General features: G+C 46.2%; 1 protein-coding gene across 1 annotated transcript in view; it reads left to right on the top strand.

Annotated features, from left to right (window-relative positions):
- Positions 1-17,666, top strand: part of LOC138262410 (uncharacterized) — a 232,154-nt gene that overhangs the window by 93,187 nt on the left and 121,301 nt on the right. Inside the window, exon 7 of the mRNA XM_069212312.1 lies at positions 8,431-8,621. Within this exon, the coding sequence (XP_069068413.1) occupies positions 8,431-8,621 (191 nt within the window). The remainder of the gene's footprint in view (positions 1-8,430; positions 8,622-17,666) is intronic.

The following is a 17,666-nucleotide window of genomic DNA, read 5'->3' as shown; positions in this document are numbered from 1 at the left end:
TGCTGAATTTATATGGTTCTGTGCGTTTAAAATGTGAGCCTAACTGTAATATGTCTGTAACCTTTGTTTTTCTAAGTGAATTTCTTTGTTTTTTTTTAAATTCTATTTCCTAACTATAACGTCACTTTTGGGTTTTTTTCAGTGAATTTCTATGATTTTTAACATTCAGTAATTTTAATTACTATATGGTAATCCAACCACCCCAGGCATGTCCTTTGGCCGTGCACAGCAGAGGTTGGCTGTAGGGTCTGGCCTGTGGCCAACCCTCTATAGCCACCCAACACCGGGCCATGCACGGCCAGCCACCACCCCTTTAAGTTCCATACCCTGCGCTACACATGGCCGAAGGGGTTTGGAGCTTTAAAGGGGCAACGTATTTTTTATATATATTTATATATATACATATATATATATATATATATATATATATATATATATATATATATATGTTGGATGTCATGTGTAGCTGCAGATACACATGCTTTGCACATCCCGCCATCTAGTGTTGGGCTCGGAGTGTTACAAGTTGTTTTTCTTCGAAGAAGTCTTTTCGAGTCACGAGATCGAGGGACTCCCCCACTTTCGGCTCCATTGCGCATGGGCGTCAACTCCATCTTAGATTGTTTTCTTTCCGCCATCGGGTTCGGACGTGTTCCTTTTCGCTCCGCGTTTCGGTTCGGAAAGTTAGTGAAAATCTCGGAAATTTCGACGGTTTGTTTACGTTCGGTATCGGGTTAGTTACAACAGATGGAGACCGAATTTTGAAGAGCTCCGGCGGCCCTTCGGGGTTTTCGATTTCCCCGGCGGGGCCTGGTCGGCCCGAGCACGTGCGTCTTCAAGGCTAATTGAACGGACCCCATTCCGCTTCTGCCACGAATGTCACAACAAGTATCCTTCTACAGATCAGCATCTGGTCTGTAATTTGTGTTTGTCTCCAGAACACAAGGAGGATACTTGTGAGGCCTGTCGAGCATTTCGGTCCAGAAAGACCTTAAGGGACCGAAGAGCAAGAAGACTACAGATGGCGTCGGTGCCGACAGGACAAAAACACATGGAGGAAGAAGAGGAAGCCTTCTCCATCGAGGATTCGGACTCGGAAGAGGTCGATCCTGAACAGACGCCGAAAACCATTAGTAAGACGTCGATACACAAAACTCACGCAAAGACCACAAAGGCCCAGGGGACGCCACCGCCGGCAGGCCATGGCTTAACCCGAAAAATAGGTGACCGAGCATCGGCACCGAAAAAGGGCATGCATGTGTCGAAGTCATCCGACTCCGGTTGAGATACCGGCACAGAGCAGACTCGACCCCGAGACACCAGGTCAGAGCAATCTCGGCACCGAAGCAAGTCGGCACCGAGAGATCACTACGCCGAAGAGCAAAAAAGTGTCGTCGGTACCGAAACATCCAGCCTCGGAACCGAAAACAAGTTCCTACACAGAGGAACAAGGCCTGTCCTCACAAATGCAAATACATAGATTTGGACAGGAGCTAGAGACAATGGAGCCAGATTACACACAAAGAAGGCTCCACATTCAAAAGGAGACAGGGAAGATCAGTACTCTCCCTCCAATAAGAGTGAAACGGAAACTTGCCTTCCAAGAAAAAGACAAGCAGCCACAGGCAAAAGTGGCATGACAAGTAACCCCACCACCATCTCCACAACGCTCACCACAACCATCACCGGTAGCCACTCCACCAATGATGCAGTCCCCAACTCATACAGGGATGAGTCAGGATGATCCAGACGCGTGGGATCTTTATGATGCACCAGTGTCAGATAACAGTCCCGACTGTTATCCAGCTAGACCGTCACCACCTGAGGACTCTACCGCCTACACACAGGTGGTGTCAAGAGCAGCGGCGTTTCATAATGTCAGCCTGCATGCAGAGCCAATTGAAGACGACTTTCTATTTAACACACTGTCGTCCACACTTAGCCAGTACCAGAGCCTCCCCATGCTACCTGGAATGCTAAAACACTCCAAACAAGTGTTTGAAGAGCCTGTCAAAGGAAGGGCCATAACTCCAAGGGTGGAGAAAAAATATAAACCACCACCAACAGACCCTGTGTACATCACACAACAGTTAACACCAGACTCAGTGGTAGTAGGTGCAGCACGCAAGAGGGCGAACTCACACACCTCTGGAGATGCACCACCTCCAGACAAAGAGAGTCGTAAGTTTGACGCGGCTGGGAAAAGAGTGGCGGCACAAGCAGCCAACCAATGGCGCATTGCCAACTCACAGGCATTGTTGGCAAGATATGACAGGGCTCATTGGGACGAAATGCAACATTTTATAGAACATTTGCCCAAGGAGTTCCAAAAACGAGCACAACATGTGGTGGAGGAAGGACAGAGTATCTCGAACAATCAGATACGGTCAGCAATGGATGCAGCAGACACAGCTGCTAGGACTGTCAATACAGCAGTAACAATACGGAGACATGCATGGCTGCGTACATCTGGATTCAAGCCGGAAATACAACAAGCCATGCTGAATATGCCATTTAACGGACAGCAGTTGTTTGGGCCGGAGGTGGACACTGCTATCGAAAAACTTAAAAAAGACACTGATACGGCCAAAGCCATGGGCGCACTCTACTCCCCACAGAGCAGAGGCACATTTCAAAAATCACAGTTTCGAGGGGGGTTTCGAGGACAAAGCACTGAACCCACAACCTCACAAACAAAGCCCACTTATCAGAGCCAATACCAGCGGGGAACTTTTCGGGGGCAATATAGAGGGGGACAGTTCCCAAAGAGTAGAGGGAAGTTCCAAAGTCCCAAAACTCCACAAAATAAACAGTGACTTCCATGTCACAAATCCCCAACACATAACACCAGTGGGGGAGGAGACTAACCAAGTTCTACAAAAACTGGGAGGAAATAACAACAGACACGTGTGTCCTAGCCATTATCCAGCATGGTTATTGCATAGAATTTCTAGAATTCCCTCCAAATGTCCCACCGAAAACACATATGTCAAAACAACACATAGATCTTCTACAACTAGAAGTTCAAGCATTGTTGCAAAAAGATGCAATAGAGTTGGTACCAATTCATCAAAGAGGAAGAGGAGTTTACTCACTGTACTTTCTCATACCCAAAAAAGACAAAACTCTAAGACCTATATTAGATCTCAGAACATTAAATATCTACATCAAATCAGATCACTTTCACATGGTGACACTGCAGGACGTAATCCCATTGCTCAAACAACAAGACTACATGACAACACTAGACCTAAAGGATGCGTACTTCCATATACCGATACATCCTTCACACAGAAAGTACTTAAGGTTTGTATTCCAAGGGGTACATTACCAATTCAAAGTGTTGCCATTTGGGATAACAACTGCGCCAAGAGTTTTTACAAAATGCCTGGCAGTAGTGGCTGCTCATATCAGAAGACAGCAAATACATGTGTTCCCATACCTAGACGATTGGTTAATAAAAACCAACACGCAGGAACGGTGCTCGCAACACACAAAGTATGTCATAGAAACCCTTCACAAACTAGGTTTCTCACTCAACTACAACAAGTCACACCTTCAGCCGTGTCAAATACAACAATACTTAGGAGCGACAATCAACACAACAAAAGGGATTGCCACTCCAAGTCCACAAAGGGTACAGGCATTTCACAATGTAATACAGGCCATGCACCCAAAACAAAAGATACAAGTCAAAATAGTGATGAAACTACTAGGCATGATGTCCTCATGCATAGCCATTGTCCCAAACGCAAGATTGCACATGCGGCCCTTACAACAGTGCCTAGCATCACAATGGTCACAGGCACAGGGTCAACTTCAAGATCTAGTGTTGATAGACCGCCAAACATACACCTCGCTTCAATGGTGGAACACTATAAATTTAAACAAAGGGCGGCCTTTCCAAGACCCAGTGCCTCAATACGTAATAACAACGGATGCCTCCATGATAGGGTGGGGAGCACACCTCAACCAACACAGCATCCAAGGACAATGGGACACTCAGCAGAGACAGTTTCACATAAATCACTTAGAATTACTGGCAGTATTTCTAGCGTTGAAAGCTTTTCAACCTATAATAATCCACAAACACATTCTTGTCAAAACAGACAACATGACAACGATGTATTATCTGAACAAACAGGGAGGAACACACTCAACACAGTTGTATCTCCTGGCACAGAAAATTTGGCATTGGGCGATTCACAACCACATTCGCCTAATAGCGCAGTTCATTCCAGGAATTCAGAACCAATTAGCAGACAATCTCTCTCGGGATCACCAACAGATCCACGAATGGGAGATTCAACCCCAAATACTAAACACTTACTTCCAAAGATGGGGAACACCACAAATAGATCTATTTGCAACAAAAGAAAATGCAAAATGCCAAAATTTCGCATCCAGGTACCCACAGGATCAGTCTCAGGGCAATGCGTTATGGATAAGTTTGTCAGGGATATTTGCATACGCTTTTCCCCCTCTCCCACTCCTTCCATATCTAGTAAACAAATTGAGTCAAAACAAACTCAAACTCATACTAATAGCACCAACTTGGGCAAGACAACCTTGGTACACAACACTACTAGACCTTTCAGTAGTGCCTCATGTCAAACTACCGAACAGACCAGATCTGTTAACTCAACACAAACAACAGATCAGACATCCAAATCCAGCATCGCTGAATCTAGCAATTTGGCTCCTGAAGTCTTAGAATTCGGACATCTAGACCTTACACAGGAATGTATGGAGGTCATAAAACAAGCTAGAAAACCAACCACAAGACATTGCTATGCAAATAAGTGGAAAAGATTTGTTTATTACTGCCATAATACACAAATTCAACCCTTACACGCATCTGCTAAAGAAATCGTCAGCTACCTACTTCAGTTACAAAAGTCAAAGCTAGCTTTCTCATCCATTAAAATACATCTCACAGCAATTTCAGCTTATCTGCAAATTACGCATTCAACTTCACTATTTAGGATACCAGTCATAAAGGCTTTTATGGAGGGACTGAAAAGAATTATCCCACCAAGAACACCACCCGTTCCTTCGTGGAACCTCAACATTGTCTTAACACGGCTCATGGGTCCACCGTTTGAACCCATGCACTCATGTGAGATACAATATTTAACATGGAAAGTAGCATTTCTAATTGCCATCACATCTCTAAGAAGAGTAAGTGAAATACAGGCATTTACCATACAAGAACCCTTTATTCAGATACACAAGAATAAAGTAGTCTTACGAACAAATCCAAAGTTCCTACCAAAAGTCATATCACTGTTCCACTTAAATCAAACAGTAGAACTACCAGTGTTCTTTCCTGAACCAGATTCTGTAGCTGAAAGAGCACTACATACATTAGACATCAAAAGAGCATTAATGTACTACATTGACAGAACAAAACATATTCGAAAAACAAAACAACTATTCGTTGCTTTCCAAAAACCTCATACAGGGAATCCAATATCCAAACAAGGCATTGCCAGATGGATAGTTAAATGCATTCAAACCTGTTATCTCAAAGCAAAAAGAGAACTGCCTATCACACCAGAGGCACACTCAACTAGGAAGAAAGGTGCTACCATGGCCTTTCTAGGAAATATTCCAATGAATGAAATATGTAAGGCTGCCACATGGTCTACGCCTCATACGTTCACCAAGCATTACTGTGTGGATGTGTTAACAACACAACAAGCCACAGTAGGACAAGCAGTGCTACGAACTTTATTTCAAACAACTCCAACTCCTACAGGCTGAGCCACCGCTTTTGGGGAGATAACTGCTTACTAGTCTATGCAAAGCATGTGTATCTGCAGCTACAAATGCCATCAAACTGAAAATGTCACTTACCCAGTGTACATCTGTTCGTGGCATGATACGCTGCAGATTCACATGGGCCCACCCGCCTCCCCGTGAGCCTGTAGCCGTTTGAAGTTGATCTTGAACATTTGTAAATTTGTAAATATATAGCTTTAAACCACATTATGTACATACATTTTTACTCCATTGCATGGGCACTATTACTATAATACACAACTCCTACCTCACTCTCTGCGGGGAAAACAATCTAAGATGGAGTCGACGCCCATGCGCAATGGAGCCGAAAGGGGAGGAGTCCCTCGATCTCGTGACTCGAAAAGACTTCTTCGAAGAAAAACAACTTGTAACACTCCGAGCCCAACACTAGATGGCGGGATGTGCAAAGCATGTGAATCTGCAGCGTATCATGCCACGAACAGATGTACACTGGGTAAGTGACATTTTCCATATATATATATATATATATACATAATGTGTGTGTTTGTTGAGGGGGGGGCGCATAGGTCCCTCCCGGGGACCACCACCTGCCCAGGACTAAATAGTAAAAAAAAAAAAAAAAAAATTAGGGGGACTGCGCAGACTCCCCTGGGGGCCACCACCTCCCCAGGACAACATAAAAAAATATATGGGGTGGTCTGTATGGACCCCATTATGATTAGGGACCCACCACCTGCCCGGGGCGACATTTTAAAACTATGGGGTGGGCCGCGCAAACCCCACCCCAATGTCCCAGGGACTACCACCACCCCAGGAGAACATAAAGAAAATATGGGGGTGCGCACTGCCCCCCACCCATGCACTGGGGACCACCACCTCCCCAGGGTAAGTTCTTAAAAATATGGGGGGGTGGGTCGTGCAGACCCTGGGGATTCCCTGGGGCTAATGTAAAAAATTTTAAGGGGGGGCCGCATGGACCCCTGGGGGAACACCACCCACCACCTCCCCGGGGCAAACACATAATTGAAACGTGGCCCCCCTTCCTACTCTGTTTTCAGCCCCAGGGACCACCAACTCCACAGGCCTACATAAAAAAAAAAAATAGGGGGAGCTACGCAGACTTCCCGAGACCCCAGGGACCGCCACCTCTCCAAAGCTCAGCATGGATGGCACTGTGCCAATCCTATGCTTAAAAACTTTGCTAGAAAAAATACATTTGAGGTGAGCAAACCTAGAGTGTCGCTGGTGTTGCAGGGTGTTCCTTACAGGAGCTGCTCTCCACCTAGGCTTGGGAACCAACCAGAGTTCTCTCTTCTGTTTTTCATAACTTATGTGTCACTCTAACCCTGAAAGGGTTTTCATATATCCTCTTTCCTGAGAATGCCTGCCCCAATGAACAATCCATTCGCCAGGGCAGAGACAGCACAAGCCGGTACGAGCTATTTGCTTTTTTAAAAAGGATTCGCTACAAACAAACTGGCCTATGCATTTCAGCAAAAAAAGCCTTCGACTGGGCCATCACGTGATGCAGTGCAAAATCCCTTTTTAAAGGAACATTCTCCTTATGTCAACACCTATTCATTTAAAAGATATACACACAGACCACAGAAAATATTTTTTTTTATTATAAGTACAATCTTTGGAGTCAAGCTGTGTTTCTAACATCAAATAAAAAGAATATATTTGTAATATATTTCATCAAATATTTACTCAGTCGTCACATTTATATTCTCTAAGTTCAAAGAGAAAAAAGGGTGGAGGATGCCGCAACGCTCGCACATCAACACAGGTTTCAGATTAAAGTCCTTATAGTAAATCTTAAAGAAAATGCAATATCGAAGTCCAGTGGGTGCCAACCAACCGGGCACCTCCCACCACAGGTGTCCAGAATCGCTGACTGCAAGGTAGTCAATGATGATATCAAATATATGAACAGCAAGCCAGGGCACACCAAAACAAATTCCAAGTAGTTGATCCGAGTGATCAATCAATAGGAGTCAGGGTCCAATGAGTAAGTAACAGCCGGACATTTATTGATGTTTGCACCAGTGTGGTCAGTATTCAGGTCAAAGACCACATGTAAAACAAATAATCCAACACGAACTGCCGACACGTGTTTCGTCTCCTAGACTTTGTCAAGGCTGTGGAATAAATATACAATATGTACAGATTATATTATCTAAATTATTGATGTATATTTCAAAATTCAACATAGTAAAGTACTTTTTGAAGTATATTTAAATATTTCAACTCAGTAAAGTACTAGAGACTATTTTCTACTTCCTAAATTACCAAAGACTCAAACAACAATTACAGTAAAGTACTCATGCCTACTAAAGTCCAATATCAAATATACACAAAAGTTAATGTGCTTCATGTGCAATAGTCTATCTATAAAGTGCTAAATAAAGCTAAAAAAAAGAAAATACACATATGTTTTGTATGCACATGTTAATATAACCATAAATGTGTGTGTATACATATATATATATATATTGATATATAAAACACACAAGCATATAAAAAAAAATGCAATTGATTCATGAGTTTGGGATCACAAGAATTATCATGCATATCTGGAGGGACTAAAAGTGTGTTTTAAATTGCATCACCTAGAAAAAACTGCTTTCACGTGTTTCAGTTGACCATTGTTATGTTTATCAGGTGTTCGATATACATTGAAAAAAATTACAAAGAAATTGAAACCATCAAGTCACAACAAAAGCCTGGAAGCTGACTGTCCTGATGGTGGCATTGAGATCTCCTATAGAAGTAACTGGGATGACAGCGCTGAAGAGGAAGGCCAAGATGGTTTAGAGGCAGATGGCATATATTCAGATACAAGTGACACAGAGGTTGGTTTCATTGAATACGAATATTGTAAAGACGATCAAAATTATTTTTTGGGAAAAGCACATTTATTACATTTCATCTATAAATACACACGTGAAGTATAGAGGATGTAACAAGGGGAGAGGCAGAAGAGTTTGCATGAAGTCTTTTGACATGAAGAACTTGACGCTTTTCCTAAATACTATGGCATAATGATGGTTGCAGATAATCATGATTGTGTGATGATGTTTGACGATGATCTTTTGCATCAAAGTGTTTCTCTTAGAAATGTGTGGACTACTGTGTTACTAATTAAGCCCTTTTGTATACAATGATCTAAGGAATTTCATTCGCAAAATGAGTTACAAAGGATACAATAGGAAGAAGTGGAACTGCACATCTAAATTTCTGGGATATCTTTAACACTCCTTCATTTGTGGATTTCCTTTGCCATTTCACAATATAATAGTAGTTAGAATGAGATGCTAACTTTTGCTGATTAATTTCCTTGCATAAAATGTTCAGTGAGCGCGTCGGTGAGCTTCCCTTCCTGGCTTACTCTTCATAGTAGAATACTGCATCACAAAAGGTTCATCAAAGACTGATCATTGTGTGTAAAGCTAAACTTTTTAATGCCTCCTCCCCGTATAAATCTTCAATGTACCCCCATGATGATGAGCATACGTGCACATAATTATTCAATGAAATTTTCAACTCAGTCTGAACATATTTGCCATTTCAAACATTGCAGTTCTTTTTCGTTACCCCTTTGATTGCCAAAATGCTGGTGGGAGCCTGGACTCCACGAAAATGTAAAAATATCCGCAGTGTGATTCTTTCTCAAACATGGGTAAGGATACCCTCCCACTTTGCCACCTACTTCCAGCCAGGACATAAGCGAGAAAAATACATTTTTGCTGGCCCACTCCAAGGTGGCTCACTGCTAGTCTGCATGTTTGTCTCTGCTCCTTAGCAGCAGAATAACTACTCCTCTTGGCCAAAGGCTGTATACACCCTGCCTCCCCTGCTGAGATCACTTCAGGCCACCCAGTATGGTTTGTCTGCCGGCTTGAAGACCTCTGGTCTAAAGATATTCTCCAACAAAAACCAATAAGAACTATTCTGTATGTGTTAAGAGTCATTTATTTGATAGGAACTGTATGGGCTAATAGCAAGTGCTTCCATTTGATAAGGTATTCAACCTTCTAATATTTAGGTGGTCATTGTGACTTTGGCGGAAACTGAACCACCACACCTTTGGCGGTCTTTTGGCCATAATCCTGTTGCTACCGGCAGGGCGGCTGGACCCACAGGGCTGGAGATAAGCATCTCTGACCCGGCCGGCCACCCAATACCGCCAGCGGAATTCCGAGTCCCCGTTCCGCAAGGGATTCCGTTGCAGGAGCACCACCACGAAATCCCTGGTGGAAAGGCTACTGGCAATAGGAATTTGCAGATTACCCCACCCCGATCCCCATACTGAACCCTGCCCCCCAAATACAAACACAAGCACAAACACACAACACCCTAACCCACACGCGCACACACATGCATCACCACAGTTACACACACACAAACAGTCCCCTCCCACCCCCCCATGCATTACGCGCATACACACACTCACAAACACCCATTCACACACCCCGGCCACCTCCCCTTGCGGAGGACACTTACCTCGTCTGACGAGGTGCTCCTCCCTGAGGGGACGGGTCCCAGCTCTCCCACTGCTGGCCCCGCACTGCCATCAGGACACTGCCAGGCCATATTACAGGTTGTAATACGGCTGGCGGTGTCCTTTTGGCGGGGCCGGCGGTGGGCCCGCCTCTGCACCGTCGACCACCAGCACGAATACTGGAAGATTTCCATCCAAATTGAGGCGGAAGTACTTCAGTACTCGGAATATGGCGCTCGGAGGACCTCCAGCACTGGCGGTCCTCTGGCATCTGCGACTTCGGCGGTCTCACCAGAAGAATGCCGAAGTCGGAATGCGCACCTTAGTGTCTCTCTTTATTTTCATACAGTGTTAAATGCCCCGCTTATTTCAATCAGGAGAAAGATGGTACACGTTAACACCCTTGTTTCTTCTCTTTATACAGATTACAGGTTGTTCATATTATGAACAAACAAAAACAAGATTAAACATTCAGGAATTTTCTTCAGTTGAAGAGCAGTGAAACAGGATAGCCTCACTGAGGTTGGGTGCCTTCCATCTAACTTTAAATGATGAGCCATCTCCCTGTTACAAATGGCAAGTGACTGCCATTGTGACATTGTATAATATTTAACATTTCCCCTAGATTGGTTATGCTGTTTTCTCTTAATCTAGGTGGGTTTTACCACGGCAGCATGTTATCTTTGAAATTGCAGTAAACTACTAATCCCAGAGCAATGTCTGTTTCCTTTCTGTAAACCTTCATGTTCCTATGATGTAGGTGACATTTAAGATTTAATGGAATTCTTTCAAACATGTTCCCATCTACATTAAAATCCTGAACATTTTGGCGTGGTCCGGCCGTCGAAGAAAATGGCCGCCTGAGAAAAGATCTTGCGCGCCAGGCAGGCCAAGCTGGCAAACAGAGGGTCTTCCCCCTGCGATCCTGACCCCTAGTGAGGCCTCCCGGCTGGCGGAGGGAGGGGGCCTCCGGAGGGGCAAAGTTGTGGGACCAGAGCGACGGCAGACACGCCCGGAGACGCGAGAGCAAATGCGGCCTCCGAGCTTCCGCGGAGCCGCGGACTAAGGTGCGGTGCCACACAGGCCCGGAACGCGTCGCGAGGGAGGCGCCCGGATCGGCCCTCTTCCGCCTCGGCTCCCCGGGTGCTGGAGCGCCGCACTGCCCCCTCATGCGGATGGAGGGAGAGGGGACCCCGAGGAGGATGGATCACTGAGGAACCTAGGCCTGAGGATGACCACGACGACCACGGCGGAAAGGAAAAGAAGCAATATCACACAAGGACTAAATAGTGCCTGAAGGAGACCGCACGCTAAGATGGTGAGACCCCCTCAAACAACATTATCTAGCGACACCACCAGCAGCAAATAAAGGACATACTCCCCCACCCCTCGTTTATGACCTAGCGCGCAAAGAATAAGAATCTCCATGACACCCAGAGGGGAGGCAGAGGAAAAGGGGGAAGGAAGACAAAAGGGAGACAGAGAAAGGATCTCAAAGAGCAACAGAGGGACAAAGATTTCTCACATAAGGAACGATAAAGAAGCAAAGAAGGGGGTGGAAAACCGGAATAGGAAGAAGAAAGAAGAGTAGAACAACACGTGTCGCACTACGCAACATGACCCTCCAACTAAACAATAAGAGACTGATCTAAAATAAAAGATAGACAAGATACCCCCCCCTATTGCACGCTGCATCACACTCAAAATTCATTGATCTCTCTTTAGCTTTATATCAATGGACCTCTATCAGAAACTGAGCATATTCTAATCCTCTATAGATCACGCTCTAAAGCTTAGCAGACCACAGCAGATCCTATATTCCAAGGTCTGACCCATCCTTGGAAGTCGAGGAAACTTTCTGTGGACCTACAAGTGCTAGCTCTTAAAATAATATCTCCTAATTGATTTCCACCCCTTGAGAACAATGCTCAAGGACAAGACCGCAAGTAAACATTCTCGTCAACTGCTATTCTCGGAAGCCATTGCTCAACCCAAAGCTATGACGGCACAAACGGCATCACAGGGGCATACATCTCCCCCGGTAGATCAACCCGCACTAGACGCCACAGACCGTATACTGCAAGAGATTGCCTCAGTTGGACGACGCTTGGAGGCAATGGACTTAAAAATAACAGACTTAACTTTAGCATCCTCCTCAATCCGCGCTGATATAGCAGGCTTCAGAGAAACAGCAAATAACCTAGATCAGCGCCTGTCGGCAGTAGAAGACCATATAGCGACAACCCCTGATCAGGAAGAAGAACTAGAGTCGCTCAGAGCTAAACTTACTGAACTGGAGGACCGAAGTCGTAGAGACAATGCACGCTTTTTCGGTATACCGGAACAAAAAGAAGGATCTGATATCAAAACCTTTCTTAGCTCACTGCTGACAAACCACTTCGGCATAGAGTTTTCACCACCTCCAGAATTTCAGAGGGTGCACAGAATTGGTCCTTCACACAAAGCGTCTGCAAATAAACCGCGCCCTATCATCGCATGCTTCCTGCGCCATGAACAAGCCCGCCAGGTCATCTCAACAGCTAAAGCACGACAACCGATATCACTGGATGGACACGAAATCAGAGTGGCAGCAGACTTCTCGAGGTTAACGAATGACAGAAGAAGAGCATTTCTTGCCCTACGTCCGCAACTAAGATCTCTAGACATCAAGTATGGTCTTTTTGAACCAGCACGTATGTAGATCACACACCACGGCACATCCAGAGACTTCACTGACCCCGAGGACCTCAGCGCTTATCTACATAGTGTGACCCCGCAATCTATGGACACCGCCCCCGGCCGTCCGGACTCCCCAGCGGCGCATACAGAAACTGCTATTAGTCTGTCAACTCCATGGCCCCAGACTCACCGTCCCCCTTCGCAAAAAAGAGGGCGAGGATATGATCGGTCACCAAAGACACAGGAATCCAGGGAGCACATCCTACAAGCAGTGATTGATCACACTCAAGACACGGGCAGAGACAAATCCCGCTCCCCTTTGAAACCAACATCAGAAGATCAGCATGCTGAACACTAAACCCACAGTAGGACAGCTGCCCTGGAGATCCAGACCCGCTTCTAGAACATCTACTCTTCACCTTGGGACAGATAAGTGACATACCAATTCACCACATCTGCTGCTCACCCAATAGGGGAGTGGGGACCTACTAAAAACACATTTATCAAATACTGATTGCCACAATGTAACACATAGGCATACTTGTAGAACAGCACAGTTAACTCTCAGGCATATAACAATCGCACTGAAGAGAGTAATCAGACTAACACAACTCGGGGTCATGGCGGCTCCAAGACTACCACAAGGGGCATGCTCCCGGACGAACACTCAAAATGCAACACCGCAGGCCATCATAAGATACTAAGAATTCTCATATTCTAAGATGTCTTAACAGATGATAAGCACAGAACGTGTAGCGGGAGGTCCTGTGGCACATGGCCCCGGGCCTGTCCCTCTCCCCCTCCCTCCTCGTTCTTGGACCATAACATCTACTCCGGGCCCGTGCCCAGCCCATCCCGGCACTTCATGCACCCATTTATGCACCCACACGACTGAGGCCCTCCCCCCCGCCCCCCCCCACCTCACCCCCCTGGGAGGTCCCATGATACCAGGAACGAAGCATCTATCCCCTTATCATGCCCCATTGATATAATACCCTACCGGCACGCGGGCCTTACAGGTTAGACCCGCAGATTAGAAGGTTTTAGACAGTAGTGAGTGTTTTCATCCTCTGACCAATTTCCATTTGCTATTCCTTTTTCCTTTTCCTATTTATTCTTTATCACTTTTATCAATTATTCTTAATCGTTGTCCATCTCTCTCTGCACATTCCACGCTATTCCTCTCCATCCCCCTCCCTCCCTCCCTTTCTTTTCTTTTCCCCTCTCTTCTATATTTTTCATATTGTGACCAAGGGGAACTCTCCCAACCTCCCAAGGCCTAACTGAACAAGAAATCCATATTCCTTGCCTCTCAGCCCAGTCCTTACTTACTTCCTGGTCCCACCACACGGACCATAACATATTCAATACACCATAAACCATGACACACCCGGCGCCCTCGGGATCGACAACCCCACTCACGGCACTGTCCTGGAATGTACATGGCATGACCCATTATATTAAACGACAGAAGATACTGTCCTATCTCCGCTCCAAACATACCGACATTGCTCTACTACAGGAAACACACCTCTCCTCGACGGAATCAGAGAAATTAGGTAGAGATTGGGTGGGAAAAGTAATATACAGCGGAACACCACCCATGTTGGCAGGTACACAAGGAACGGGAAGAAAATGTGGAGTGGCAATACTCCTGCGTCGCTCCCTGCAATTCTGACTAATTAAAACATGGCATGACCCAGAGGGACGCTACGTACTGGCTAAGCTAGTGGTGGGATCCTCCACAATATGCATAGGCTCCATACACGCCCCCACCGGCTCGAAGCGCACCTTTTTCCTCTCCCTCAACCGTCTTCTGACTCAGATAGGTGCCTCACAATATATTCTTGGGGGGGACTGGAACATAGTCCAAGATGCCATTCTAGACCGATCAATTGGTCTTGACGCGGGTAACAATGCAGATAGAGCCGTTTTCAAAGACATCCTCTCAGATCATGGCCTAATAGATTGTTGGCGTCTCTCCCACCCTTCCAATAGGGAATATACTTTTGTCTCTTCGGTCCAGGGGACCCAGTCACGGCTAGACTATTTCTTACTTAATCATAGAATACTACAAGCGGTTAAGTCAATAGAAATACTGGTAGCCGCACTATCAGACCATTCTCCGGTAGTAATAACCCTGGAACTCGGAATGATTACACCCGGCTGTAAACCCTGGTGCCTCCCTAACACTAGATACCGATCCCCGACTGGGAAGGAACAACTAAAGACCCATATGGCCACATACTTGAAGGACAATAAAGGCTCAGTGACCTCACCACAACTTCTCTGGGCTGCGGCGAAAGCAACTATCAGAGGGCAATTAATGAGAGATGCAGCTATCTCCAATGCCCATAGACGGGCCCGACAACACACGCTAGAAGACACAATAACACAGGCCATGAGGAAATACACACAACAACCCACCCCCTCCAATCGCCGCTCCCTATGACAGGCTAAAATGGAGCTTAACACCCTCTACACCTCACAGGCAGAATATGCCCTACAACGGCTGAAGGGACGCCACTATGAGCACGGAGAGAAAGCGGGCCGCTTACTGGCTGCCCAACTATGCCAACGGGAAACAGCACTTGCTATACCGGCAATACGCACCCAGGATAACTTACTCATTACACACCCCCAGGCGATTGCAGAAGAATTCGGCCGGTACTACCAAACTTTATATTCCTCAGAAACATCGGAAGACACTGCCCGCTAAGACGCATTCCTGCAGAGGACGCACATCCCCCATCTTTCAGATGAAGGCAGGGCTCTTCTAGAAGGGGATATTAGTAAGGAAGAGATACAACAAGCAATAGCTAATCTATCATATCACAAAGCACCGGGGGAGGATGGGTTTACATCTGAATTCTATAAATGGACGGGAACCGACACTGTAGATGTCTTATACAAAGCATTTCAAGGGGCCGAAAGGGAAGGCTCCATACATCCTATGTCTAATAAAGCCATTATCACAGTCTTGCCGAAACCCGGAAAAGACCCACTTCTTAGCGCAAGCTATCGCCCTATCTCCTTATTGAATGGAGATATAAAAATATTAGCGGGAATACTGGCCACTCGCCTTAAAAAAGTTATCCCCTCGTTAATACATCACTCCCAAGTAGGCTTTGCACCGGGCCGCTCCTCCAGGAATCACCTCCGCACACTTTTCCATGCCATTTGGGCCGCCCGCGATACACGAGAAGAAGCTCTAGCCCTCTCGTTGGATGCCGAGAAAGCGTTCGACCAAATAGAATGGCGGTACCTCTTCGAAATCTTGAAACGATTCGGGTTAGGAGAAGGCTTCATTAACAAGGTGCACCTCCTATATGGCTCCCCGACAGCACAGGTAAACTGTGGGGGGTTCCTGTCGGACACTTTTGAGATTCGGAGAGGGACACGTCAAGGATGCCCACTATCACCCCTCCTATTTCTACTCGCGGTGGAGCCTCTGGCGGCAGCCATCCGTAGTTCCAACCTCATATCAGGAATCCCGCTACCAGGCGGAAAATCTGACATATACTTATACGCAGACGATATCTTACTTACCTTCACTGACCTGCCCACCTCCATCACAGCCCTGAGGGAGATTCTAACGGAATTTTAATGCATATCAGGATATCGAATCAATTGGGACAAGTGCGAAGCTCTACCACTTTCCCCAGTCACAGTGAGTGCCTCCATACAAGGCTTACCGATTAAATGGAAACACTCCCGACTAGGATATCTAGGAATTGACGTAAATACAGGGTTAGTCAATGTGGTGTCAGACAATATAGACCCACTGATCAATACCATGAAACGGGACTTTGAGAAATGGGGCCAACTGAACCTCTCCATGTGGGGCAGAGTACAGGCGGTGCGGATGGTAACCATGCCGAGGTTCCTATATGTCCTAGGCATGCTCCCCTTACAGATCCCCTTACCTGTATTAAGAGAGATAGACCGCTGTATCCGCTCCTTTGCTTGGGGATCCATGCGCCCACGACTACCCAAAACCACCCTGATAGCCCGTCGGGAATGCGGTGGACTAAGCCTTCCCTCGATCGAACACTATTCGTACGCGTTACATCTTTCACAAATGGCCCTCCTACTCCCGACTGTAATAACCCCGCCGCTATGGGTGGACGTAGAATGAGCCCTTACAGGGGCCCCCTACGGCCTCCAGCTATTATACGATACGAGCCAAAAATGCCCCCGACCCACCAATCCTATGATAGGAGCCAGGAAGAAAACCTGGCAGCGGGTACATCGGCTCCTTAATATAGACCCCCACTTACATGACAGGGCTCCGTTATGGGGCAACAAAGGGTTCCAAATCGGAGGGAAAACTATTACTTGGAAGGATTGGGGTCAACGAGGCATCAGACGAGTGGACCAACTTATATCAGGGGAAACCTGGAAAACTTTTAGGGACCTACAGGTGGAATTCAACCTCCCGGAATACCACTCATGGCGTTACCTCCAACTCAGACATTGTCTTAAACAGAGACTAGGTGCCCTTTCCCGACAGCTCCCACGCTCTCCTATACTACCCTATCTAGAGACATGGGGGAAGATGAAGGGTGCGATATCGGGACTCCAGGCATTGCTGAATCGCCACCTCTTCTCACTCCCACTCCTGACTTCCCTCAAAAACAAATGGCAGACGCACCTACAAACTGAATATGACCTGGAGGACTGGACTGACCTGATCGAAGCCAGGGACCGCGGAGCA

This window comes from Pleurodeles waltl, chromosome 2_1 (assembly GCF_031143425.1).
Source record: "Pleurodeles waltl isolate 20211129_DDA chromosome 2_1, aPleWal1.hap1.20221129, whole genome shotgun sequence".
NCBI lineage: Eukaryota > Metazoa > Chordata > Amphibia > Caudata > Salamandridae > Pleurodeles > Pleurodeles waltl.
The sequence above is the reverse complement of the archived record's forward strand: the minus strand, read 5'-3'. Positions and strand labels throughout refer to the sequence as shown.